This window comes from Taudactylus pleione, unplaced genomic scaffold, assembly GCF_031769625.1.
Source record: "Taudactylus pleione unplaced genomic scaffold, aTauple2 ptg000656l, whole genome shotgun sequence".
In the NCBI taxonomy this organism is placed as follows: Eukaryota; Metazoa; Chordata; class Amphibia; order Anura; family Myobatrachidae; genus Taudactylus; species Taudactylus pleione.
In genome coordinates, this window is record NW_028285058.1 from 130,888 (window position 1) to 142,763 (window position 11,876).

Consider the following 11,876-nt stretch of genomic DNA (forward strand, 5'->3'; position numbering starts at 1 on the left):
TTTGAGTGTCAGTGCCATTTGTGGGTGGTGTCAGGGGAAGGTCTATGAAAACGGGGGTGTGGATGTGTGAAGGCAGGCGTGTCTGTGTGTCCTAACGGCGTTTCATGGGCGTGCATAATTAGCATGGAGGCGTCATTGTACACGTCACCTGGTTGTATTTCAGCCTGCAGTGATCGCAGTGCTTGCGGTGGGGTAGGGTCTACCTGAAGGGCTACGAGCAGCTCCGATGGCTCTCGTTACTGATATTGCAAACACTTCCTGGAGCTGACGTGTGCTGCGAAGGAAAAGGGGGTATCTATAGACTGGCGTGCGTGCGCTCTGCCGTCACTCTCTAAGACATAGAGGGAGTCCTTAAGCCTTGCCGTGCGATCGTGGAATTTGCATACCCTGCCCCCAACGGCTGCGAAAGTGCGATGCGTTGCATCCGGGTCTGAATCTCCCTCTCAGTCACACACAGATATACAAGTGTCGCATATCAAATTAAGTTGCACAGGACCTGGTGGCTCACTCATGCCAGGCACACATGCTGCATGGCGTATTGAGGCTAGATGAGCAAGGACACATCTGTATATAATATTGCACTGACTGATGGACAGCAGGGATTAACATCAAAGTTGGAGGTTGCTATGGCAGGTATTGAATTGTCTAGTACAGGATTTCTCAAACTTGGTGCTCAAGGTACCTTAACTGTCCAGGTTTTCCATGCCTGTGCCAAGATGGTAAAATCAAATTGACTGACTAATTAAGTCACCTGTGATTAAGCATGGATATCCATAAAACATGGACTGTTAGGGTGCCTAGAGTACAGGAATTGGGAACCACTGGTCTAGTATTTTCAAGCTGAATTGCTGCAGGGGAGCGGGCCAGTCATGTGACCTAACAGCGCAATGGGAAGGAGCAGCCTCCAGAGTGCAGCTGGGCAGGAGCTGTGACAAGATGCACCCAAGCACTGCTGGGGATTAGAGCAATAGCAGATATTACCATTTATAAACTATATCTCCTTGCTATGTGTAGGTGCTCTTATTCCCAGCAATGGATGTTCATAATGATATTTCTTTGTTTAGTTATATTGGGAAGGCTCCATGTGCAATCAGAAAATGTGGCAATGTGAAGGTGTTTGGTTTGTATGTCAGGGCAGGGAAGGAGTCCTGGTCTCAGGTGCTGGAACTGTAGAGTTCTGTTTCCATTCGAACCTTTGGAAGATCTCAAATAACGATGCTCTGATTCTGTTGTATGTAGACATCACTAATTAAATGCAACCACAGACCAAATAGTTGTGTTAAGTTAGGTTATCTGAACTTTCACAGGTCACAAGTAATGACTTAGGTTCCATTTCTGTTTTTTTTTTGCTTGTTTTTGGGGAGAAAACCTCTATGAAGCAAATTGTGGTAGAGGTTAATGCAGTGCAAGAGCACATACTGACCTGGCGTTCTTCTAGGTCTGTCTTGTTGGCAATGACCACGAAGGGGAATTTCTCAGGCGATGGAGGATCCGCTTGTACCAGGAACTCCTTTTGCCAGGTATTGAGAGCGTGGAAAGAGTTTGGGGATGTAACATCAAAAACCAAGATGCAACAGTCCGTGCACCTGTACAGTGCAGCACCCAGAGACTGGAAGCGCTCTGTGCCCGCTGTGTCCCAGATCTAGGAAAGAGTTGGTTAATGGTGCCCAGTTCTCACATGATATGGTTGAAGATATTCATTAGTTACTTATATAACAGGAGGGTGACACCTGTGAATACTGTAATGGCAATTTCTGTAGCGTTTATTGTAGATCTGAGAGAACCATTTCTGCACTGTTGTCCGACTTTCATAGCGATCCACAAATGTTCACCTTCCGATGTTCCCAAGAAACATGGCAGCCTCACTTGTATCAACAAAGGTCCCATTCCTTAATGCTGCCTATCCTACTGCTGCTCTACTGAGGGGAGACGTGAGCTTTTGACAATTTGGCCCGTAGATTTAAAGCGGCAATAATTTAAAAGTCCAAATTTACCTGGTCCTAGCTGTGAAATTATTGGCACTTTAAATCTACAGCGAATTCACTGAAATCCTGCGGCTTCCTGCAACTTGCATCCTATTAGATTTACCATTGAGTCTCATACAATGGCCCTCTACGGCCAAGCCTGGTCCGGCATTGCTGAATTGCTGGGGTAGCAGGCATCATTTTATCACCATATACCTGCCAACATAACCTATGTGGCCATTTTATTTACTGGCAAAGTTGCCTTAGGATGTGTGGGCCAGAGATTGAAGGTGTATGATTCTTGCACGTAGAACCTTACTACGTAGTAATATTGGGTCTGACTCAGAGACGGATGCAATAGCGTTAGTTCCGCAGATCAAGCATCTGTTTGACATTGCACATGCATGTAAGTTGCACTGCGCACAAGTAGCGATTGTATTGCCATTACGGCCGCACAGAGGATTCACTTGCAAAGTGAGTGACAGGTAGTCAACGTTTGAGGGAGGTAATTAGGCAAACGCAGGCGTGTCTGACTGCTTAAACGCCGTTTCAGGGGCATTCATGAATTAGCCACTGCTATCTCCTTCGCAGCAGCATGAGAGCTCTCTGCATGTCAGGAGAGCTGCAGTGTTTTGTGGCTGGTCAGACTTGACTCACATGCTGCATGACTGCCCGATGTGCATCGATGTTACCGATGTTTATGCAAGAGAGCGACATTGGACGGATATGAGATTGCGGAATCGCAGCTGCAATTGCATCATCGTAAATCTCTCAATCAGGCCTGTTGTCTATTATACAAACTGTTCTAAACAGCATGTTTGTATGATTGCTGCTCTGTTTACCTGCACAGACACCTGCTTATCATCTACTCGCAGTTCCTTTGTGAAGAAGTCAGCTCCTATGGTCGCTCTGTAGTAGTTGGTGAAGCGACAGTTGACATACTGGTTCATCAGTGCCGATTTCCCCACTCTGTAGCAACAGAATATAAATCACACACACATTAATGGTGGACATGGAAGGGGGATAAACAATTCTTTATATGGACTGAACGGAAGATTATTTGAATGCCTCATGTCATGTGAGAAACATAAAAAATAAACAAAGACCATACATTTGATGTGTAGTATTCTGCAGATCATATCCAGCTACAGCACTTCTGTGGCAGGCGAGGGCCCTCACATGGGGGAGATTTGGCCTGTATGTGATAGAGCTGAGGCTGGTACATGGATGAATGTGGTAGGCAAGTGACTAAACTAGTGGAGCATGGACTGTATGTGAAAGACTTACAATCAGTGGCGGATTTAGGGGCCGCGAGGCTGCAGCCCCCCCACCCCTTCCCCAGTAAAATCCGACACCTCAGTGTAGTCAGTTCAGTCCGTGACTGCACTCTCTACACTGTGACTGGCAGTGGCTTCCTATTGGAAGCGCCATCTGCCAGTCAGATACACAACAGGCATTCTCAGGGGGATGTGTCTCCTCCCCCTGGTACTGCCAGTCCGGGCTGCTATTGCAGAGAGAGGCTTCCAGGAGGCTGGAAGTAGAATTTGCATATTATTGCCGGTGCGACTCTGCAAAAAGAAGCAGCGCGGCTGCATTAGCGCCCACCTCTGAATCAGGCCCAGTGTGAGAGGTAGTTTTGTTTTTAATTTTAGGACCACAGATTATTTTGGACTCAGGAAGCCTTTAGCTCAGCGTTTCCCAAACTGTGCACCGCGGTGGCTGGTAGCCTGACAAGGCTGTCCTGTGTATTTTTTATTTTTTTATTTGTACGGGGGAGAGGGGTTGTGGTGCGGAGCGGGAGGGGGGTTGGTTGTGATGAGCAGGGGAAGGGTGCAGGGGAGGTCCTGTCAGTGGAAAGCAACAGGCAGTGATTCGTGAGGCTGCCTGTTGCTGAATGGGGTTCTACAACACAGTGCGTTGTGGGAGATCAAACAGGAGAGTAAGTAGGGGGGAAGGACATAGAGGGGAGCAAAGGGAGAGGCGTGGAGGGGAGCAAAGGGAGAGGCGTGGAGGGGAGCAAAGGGAGAGGCGTGGAGGGGAGCCAAGGGATAGGGTTATAAAAACTTATTATTATGGCTTAAGGGTGCCTCGAAAAAATGATGAAGACCTTAAGAGTGCCTCGAACTGAGAAAGTTTGAGAACAACTGCTTTAGCTGTTTAACAGAGCAGTGCAAACTAATGAGATGTCTGGCTGGACGGTTAGAGCAGCACAAAGTACAATCCTAGTCAATGAAAATCCAAGGGGACAGGGCTAAACTCTGCCTCCATGGATGGTGGACATTGGATCTTTATAAACTATTTTAGATCATTTAACAAGGAAAGATGACAGCTAGGAGAATAATATTGATATACAGTATTAATCAAAAATAGACATCTATGTGATTTCTTTTTTTTATTTTTAGATATTTATTTTTTTTTTTTACAATTGTCAGACGGATCTCACCCTGCATTCCCAATTAAAAGGACCTTGAGATGTTGCCTTGAGAACATCTCCTAGTGGCTGGCAGAAAACCGTCTTGACTGTCAGTGCAAATACCTAGCGGGATAAAGAGAAAAACAACAAGTATCAGAATGTTATGGTGTGTAATTTCATTAGGAGGGATCATCAGACAAGCAAATCTAACAAAAGCAAGAGGAAAAAAATTATATACGTACACACATGAAAGCTGAGCATGCCACGGGCCTACACAATTTTGAAGTTGCTCTTTTATAAAAGTAAAATAAAGAATTAAGAATATTGTAAATATGTTCGGAGTGATTTTGCTGATAGTAAAATAGTAGTTATCTGAGTCCTCTCATTAGAGATCTCTTAGCGTGATTTAATAGCTGCAAACTATGCAGAGGTGCAGCAATGCCGGGTTGTACCACTACTCCTCTTTCTCCTCCCTGTACAAACATAGGTGTACGGCCACTTCCCGCTGTTGCTAGTGCCTCTGGGCAAAAACACTCCATTACCACTTTCTGAGCCGAGGAAACAGCCAGAAGTATGAATAGGACTTAAAATGCCTGTCTGTGACAATTAGGTTGGAACCATCTTTCTTATCAGATTCACATTTGTACTTTTTAAAGTGTATTTTCTTTTTTAAATACGTAGAGCCTGCAGTGTGCTGGGCTGCACTGGGAGACTGCTCGCGGCCACAGCAGTCTCCTATGCCTGTGGAGGGGTCGATGACAGTAATTGTGCCCCCCACTGGTTATGCGCCGGGCTGAGGGACTGACAGCACCCTACTCCCTAGCACGCAGCGTCGCTTTGCAGCACTGCAAAAAATGTTTGTTTTTCCCCTAAGGACACGTGGTCACGCCTCTCATGATTAGGCCACGCCCCCTTCACCCGGGCCCTGCACTTAGCACATACACCGAGCGGCCAAATTATTATGAGCACCGGGTTAGCACTTTGTTGGGCCACCTGTTGCCCTTAATACGGCTTGAATTCTTCCAGACATGGATTCTACTGTCTACACGAATCAAAGGGCCCAGAAACTCCCATGAAAACAAGCCCCATACCATGACGTTGCCTCCGCCAGTGATCCATGATTTCATGCTGTTCATTAGTGCAGCCATTTTACAATCATTCCACATAGAAAGTCTATCAGATCACGTGGTTTACCCGTTATTTCAGGAGTAATACGCTTCATTCTTTCTGCATACCGTCACCTTTCCATTCTTATACAGGTTCAGACATCCTCATTATTCAGCATGATCTGTGGAATAGCTACTTTGTATAAAATCACCTGGTGGTCAGAATAATCTGTCCGCTCAGTAGAAGTATGCCATAAAACCGCATTCCACTTGCGGATCTTTACTTAAGGAATTTGGAAAATGACACTTAACAAGTAGGAGTTCATGTCATTTAATCCCCACCCCCCAAGTGCTATATATCCACATAAAGATTATAGTATGGCGGAGAGTGTAAACTAAACATCAGTACTGTAGAAAGCAGTGTGCAGCCGAGGCCATCAACCAGGGTGCAAGGCAGAGGGTATGCACTCGGGAAGCCGGAGGACCTAATCCCGACAGCCGGCTACCCAATGCTTAATCCCGGTGACGGTTAAAGAACAGGCGTCTAAATCTATACGCCTATCATTTTACCGATGCCGGGAGACCGGTGCCCGACATCCCAATCGAAGTGATGCCGAGCGCGGACAGCAGCGGTGGTAGGGGGGGGGAGGGTCAGGTTAGGGGCTCCCGGGGGGGGGGGGGGGGGACTTAGGGTTAGGCACCCCCCCCCGGGAGGTTAGGGTTAGGCTAGGGGGAGGGGGGGTTAGGGTTAGGCACCCCCCCGGGGGACTTAGGTTTAGGCGGCGGGGAGGGGGGGGTTAGGTTTAGGCACTTAGAGGGGGGGGGGGTAGGTTAGGGTTAGGCATCCCTAAGGGAGGGTTAGGGGGTAGAATAGGTTAGTGAATACTTACCTGGGGACAATCGGGATTTTCATCCTTGTCGGGCTGCCGCTGTCGGGATTTGAACCGCTGGGCATGGGTCCGGCGGTAAATCATACCAATTCCAGGCAGAGGAGGTAGCTGCAGCTCTCCTCTCCATCTTTGGTCTGGAAAGGAACCCTGCTTCCCGGAGAGGCACCCAGCGCTTCCTTAGGAAGCACCGGACGCACAGGTACATGCCCCCTTTTGAGTAGTAATCACTATATTAGATCCACTTCAGCAATGATAACCAGCAAATCAGGGCACATGTTTCTGAGAGTCAGGCTGAAAGTGCCATAAGAATGTATAAATTCTTAAAGTACATTGAAAATCTGCATATTCTGAGGATTATGGGGTATATCTAACAAGCCCAGTTTTCACACAATTTTGCAGAAACTGCAGTTTTTGCTAAATTTTATGTATTCCCATGATCTCCTGCAAATAGCTAATCAGCCCTGCAGACCGCAGTCTCTATTATTATAATCTGGGACTACGGTCTGACCCTTATGTACCAAACTCTGAAGAGCAAAACTTTTTGGAGTCTGAGCCCATTGGTTTACATCATCCTCAGATGGCATAAACTGCTTTATGCCTATGGGGGCATTCTCTGTCTGGCTTCGGAAACTGACACTGTGCGCATGCGTGATGTCAGATTCCCAGGATTGTTTAGAAACAGCGATAGACACCTCCGATGAGCCGGGAACGTAACTCACAGGGACATTTACCACTACCGCTCTCCCCGCCAGTTACATTTAGCACATAGAAGGGAAACTTTTGTTCAAAATGAAAGTCTGTGGCGATACGGCCGGGTAATAATTGCAGCAGTGTCGCGATTACTAATACACAGGCCCCTATATGTAAATCTATATATTAATAAAAATATGTATGTACATTCTTGTCATTGATCTTTCTATGTAACCTTTATTTTGGTTTTAACCTTTACAATATTTTTGTGTCTGTAGGTTCATCTCATAACACTTTTAAACACTTTACACCTTTTCCCCTGGTACATGTGATTAATGTTTGTTACACATTACTTGTTACACACAGAGACATAATAGTTCCAGCATTTCTTTTAGCAAAATAGTATTTAATAAAGGTACTGTGCTAACATGCTACTAACCTCAGGTCCTGATTCATTACAGATCGCAACTGTGAATGCAATAGTAATTACGCACGCAGTTCGACTGCGATAGAATGCTAATCCATTGCGATCGCTATGCCGACCCGGCACAATCCTTAGGAAGACTGCGAAACCATCGGTAACATCGAGTACAATCGCAGCCTCACGCACTTGCACAAGCTCTGATCTTACTCAGGAATTGCCAACTTCATGGCACGCTATGAGTACTCACAGTAGTGGCTCCAGGCACGGGCAAGCCGGTCCGTCGCCCGGAGCGCCACTGTATCCAGAGGGCGCAGGAAACGCCCACCACCCTCCCAGGGGTAGAGGAAATATTTAAGCTCAGGGGGAGGGAGCGGAGGAGGGAAGGGGCGGCAACTCCATGCGGCGCTGGCCGCAGCATAGCCTAGCGCCGGCCCTGAGTACTCAGGCTGCGTACGACATCGCAATGGCTAATTTATACACGTCCCTGTAACGGCATCCCAACGCACTGACACGCCTGTGTTTTGCCGACCCCCCAAACGCTCTGTCACTCACTGTGCAATGCTTTACCCTGCTCTGCATGTACACAGTGCAATCGCAGTTCTGCATTCGCACACTGCGGCTTTGACGCATGCACAGTGCGTAACAATCGGCCGACTGCATACGCAAACGCATCCACGATCCTTGCTGAACCAGGCCTTCAGTCTGCAGACACCCCGATACTGCACACCTCACTGTATGCCAGTATTACAACTGCATTATGTTGCTTTCTGTAGGAATCAAATCTTGAATAATGTAATATTTGCAAACGGTCTTCCTTTTCTCGTCCATCACAAACGTCAGGTGCATGTACAGTACGCCCATATAGAAGTATCTGCAGCAGGTAGCGAATGAAGTCACCTTCGGCAACACTTTATAAGAACACTTTATAGTCAAAGTAAGTTTAGTGAATAGGAACAAAATCTCCGGGAGAAGCAAATACGGATTCTTATGTCCTGGTTGAACTGAGGTTACCTGTAATCTACTGAGTTACAAATACTCGGGAACACCATAAAGGCACATACCTGCAGTGCGAGGCTCCTGAGCGGGCTGCAGGCTCTGTAATTAGGAGCAGGCTGCTGAGGAGGTCATGCTGGCTGTCGTCCCTGGTTCTTCCTTAGCATATAATGAGCCTGAGTCGGGGCAGAGCTGCAGACAGCAGCAGGAGGGAGGTGTCCCATCAAACACGCGGAGACTTTAACACAGTGGTGGCCGGAAGCAGACTGGCTGGCATGCACTGCAGGTAAAGTGAAACCTGCTTGCCCAGATGCCACAGCCTCCACCATGCAGAGAGGCACCTGGTCAGCAGCGTCATACAAACTCTGATCAAACACACGGGCAGGAGTTGTATTGCTGCAATAGGTGTTTGCTGTTGTAAAAGTCAACAAACCCGTGAGCAATGTCTGCACAGCAGTCTGTTCACACACCCAGCTATAGTTGGGTATGGGATGCCGCTGGTCAGAATACAGACAGCGGCATTCCGGCAGTCAGAATCCCCACACTCTTAAGTTATACCCCTAATACACCAGAGCAAAAACCCGGGTTATTGCAGGGTTAACCCGGGTAGCTCCTTGGTGTAAAAGGGGACAGGGTTGGATTCATAGGTCGAGTGACCCGAAAATCCAACCCAGGTAACCTGCATCGTTTACCACAGCAATCACCCGTGAAACCCTGCAGTGTAAACAGCGCGATCCGGGTCACAATAACCTGGAGCACGCCGCATGCCGGCTTCAGTGGCGCTTGGCTATGACGTCATCTCCAAGCGTCCACTTCCACACCGGAAGAGCCGGGTCACTGCAGACCCAGCTCCGGTGTGAACGGCGCCAACTCGGGAATATCCTAGGTTGGCGCCGGCAAAATTCCGGATCTGATCCGGTTTGGAACCCTGTTCCAACCTCCGGGTCAGACCCGGAATTTAGGTATAAAAGTGGTATAAGTAAGGTAAGACTAAAGTGGCCCATACACGGTTCGATTAGCACCATGCGACACGATGGGGAAAACGACGTCCGACATCGGGCAGTCCCCACACACATTGCGATCGGGTGGCCGACCACCTGATATACCGGCTCCCCCATCCGCATAGCACTGCATGGGATCGCACATCGCATCCCCAGAATGACTGAACCTGCAGTAAGATCTGGGGGTGCAATGTACGACCCTAAGGGTGCGCGCTCTGTCCGATATCATGCCCATATACTGTACGATAGAGCAGCCAAATCCTACCAATCCGTCAGATCGGCTGCTTTATCACCCCGTGTATGAGCACCTTTACCCTTACCCCTCCCTCCCCTTAGTGCCTAACCCTAACCTCCCCCCTTAGTGCCTAACCTCTCGTCTTAGTGCCGAACCCTCCCTACTTAGAGGCTAACCCTAACCCTCTCTTAGTGCCTAACCTCCCCCCTTAGTGCCTAACCCTAACCTCCCATCTTAGTGCCTAACCCTCCCTCCTTAGTGCCTAACCTCCCTCCTTAGTGCCTAACCTCCCGTCTTAGTGCCGAACCCTCCCTCAGTGCCTAACCCTCTCTCCTTAGTGCCTAACCCTCCATCCATAGTACCTAACCCTAACCTCCCATCTTAGTGCCTAACTCTCCCTCCTTAGTGCCTAACCTTAACCTCCCGTCTTAGTGTCTAACCCTAACCTCTCACCTTAGTGCCTAACCCTAACCTTCCCCTCGCCGGTGCCTAACCCTAACCCTCGATACTCATCTTCAGGATGCCGGCGTTCGGGATTCTGGTGCCGGGATCTCGGCACTGTTGGGATTTGGACGTCGGTATTTCAACTGTCGGCAACCCGAATGCCGGGATGCTGACTACATCCCATGATATCCATGTGCATTGTGTGCATGCATGTTTTATACATGGTATGTGTGTGACTGATCACTGGCTCCCAGATACAGAATGCACTATTACTTATTAACATCTACTTATATAGCATCAGCATGTTCCCTGCACTTTATAATTCACTAACCTTCAATGTACTCTTATTTGTACATCTTAATATTAGGGATGGATGGATGGACATCGATAGCCGATGGTTTACAATCATCAATGTTTTTTCCCCCATGTTTGTGTTTTTTTTCCATTCGATGGCTGCTTTCCGATGTTTGCTACCTTCGAATAGTACAGAAGCGATTCTGTCTCGATGGCAAAGTACAGCTGTATACAGCTGTGGCATGAAGACTGGACTGGCCATCTGGCAGTTCTGGCAAATGCCAGAAGGGCCGATGGCCAGATGGTCCAGTCCAGAAGTCAAGAGGCCTGGCTGAGAAGATCTGCCTCCTGGCACTCTGCCCGGTGGGCGGGGTCTCTGTAAGACGCGGCTGCGCCATAACGTCATGTTGCGCATCCGGATACTGGGCGAAACTCTGGCGAGAGAGGCAGAGGACCAGACGCCGTCTTTGGATTCCATCAGGACAGGTCAGGGACATGCAGGTGTTACAGCTCTCCTGCCCAGCTCTCCTGGGGAGGGCAGATTAAGGTCCAGGCATTGGCGGACATCACATCTCCATTCTCTAATAAAAAGAATGAATTGACTAATTCGCGCCACCTAACCGCAGCTCAGTACCAACTCCCAAGAGCACCACTTCTTGAACAAATGTACAAATTAGAAATGGAGTGGTCCACAAGCGCCGTTAGAAATAAAGTCAATAACTTCTCTTCATTTCCCACTGGAGATCCCTGCGAAGACGCTCTGTAATCCTCAGAAGAATTAAGGGGAAATTTTGTCAACCACATAGAATCAAAAGTCTTCTTCCTATAGACGCGAAGGAGCCTTTGGATTCACCCAGATAAAATAAAATGCATTCTTCAAAAGGTTTCTTTACAACCCCACACTTCTCTGACAGTTGTAGTACAACCCCAGACCGCGCATAGGGATAACACTCTCCTAATATTTCACCAGTAAGTTCACATAAAGGTTTCTTTGGTAGAATGGTTTCACCATTTATCAAACCATATAGGTGTATCCAATAGAGAAACAAGAAAGAAACACATTGGTGCCAATTAGCCTCTCAGTGCAGAGAAAGACCGATTGCTTGCTGCCTTCCAAAATTGGGATTACTCAAGCCCAAAAATAAGACCTATATAACAAAAAAAGTGAGAAAAGCGCTGGCAATCTTCAATTTCCCAAATATTATACAGAATATTTATTTATTAGAACACTAAAAAATGAAAATTATAAACTATATATAAAACACAAAATATAACACCAGTCGGTAAATTTACTATTTATAATCCAATCCTCAAAACCATCACTAACATAAAATTGTCTAACAGCCGACGTAATTCATATTACTACGTTATCTGTTTCCCAATGTACATAATATCAAAACTTCAGTTAGCAGATTTTAACCT

General features: G+C 47.4%; 1 protein-coding gene across 1 annotated transcript in view; it reads right to left on the bottom strand.

The window, feature by feature from the left end:
- Positions 1-8,734, bottom strand: part of LOC148478384 (ras-related protein Rab-7a-like) — a 28,820-nt gene extending 20,086 nt beyond the window's left edge. The window contains exons 1-4 of the mRNA XM_088455499.1: positions 8,549-8,734; positions 4,408-4,500; positions 2,807-2,933; positions 1,424-1,642 (exon numbers count right to left, since the gene is read on the bottom strand). Of these exons, the coding sequence (XP_088311625.1) occupies positions 1,424-1,642; positions 2,807-2,933; positions 4,408-4,454 (393 nt within the window). The 5' untranslated portion in view covers positions 4,455-4,500; positions 8,549-8,734. The remainder of the gene's footprint in view (positions 1-1,423; positions 1,643-2,806; positions 2,934-4,407; positions 4,501-8,548) is intronic.
- Between the last annotated feature and the right edge of the window lie 3,142 nt (positions 8,735-11,876).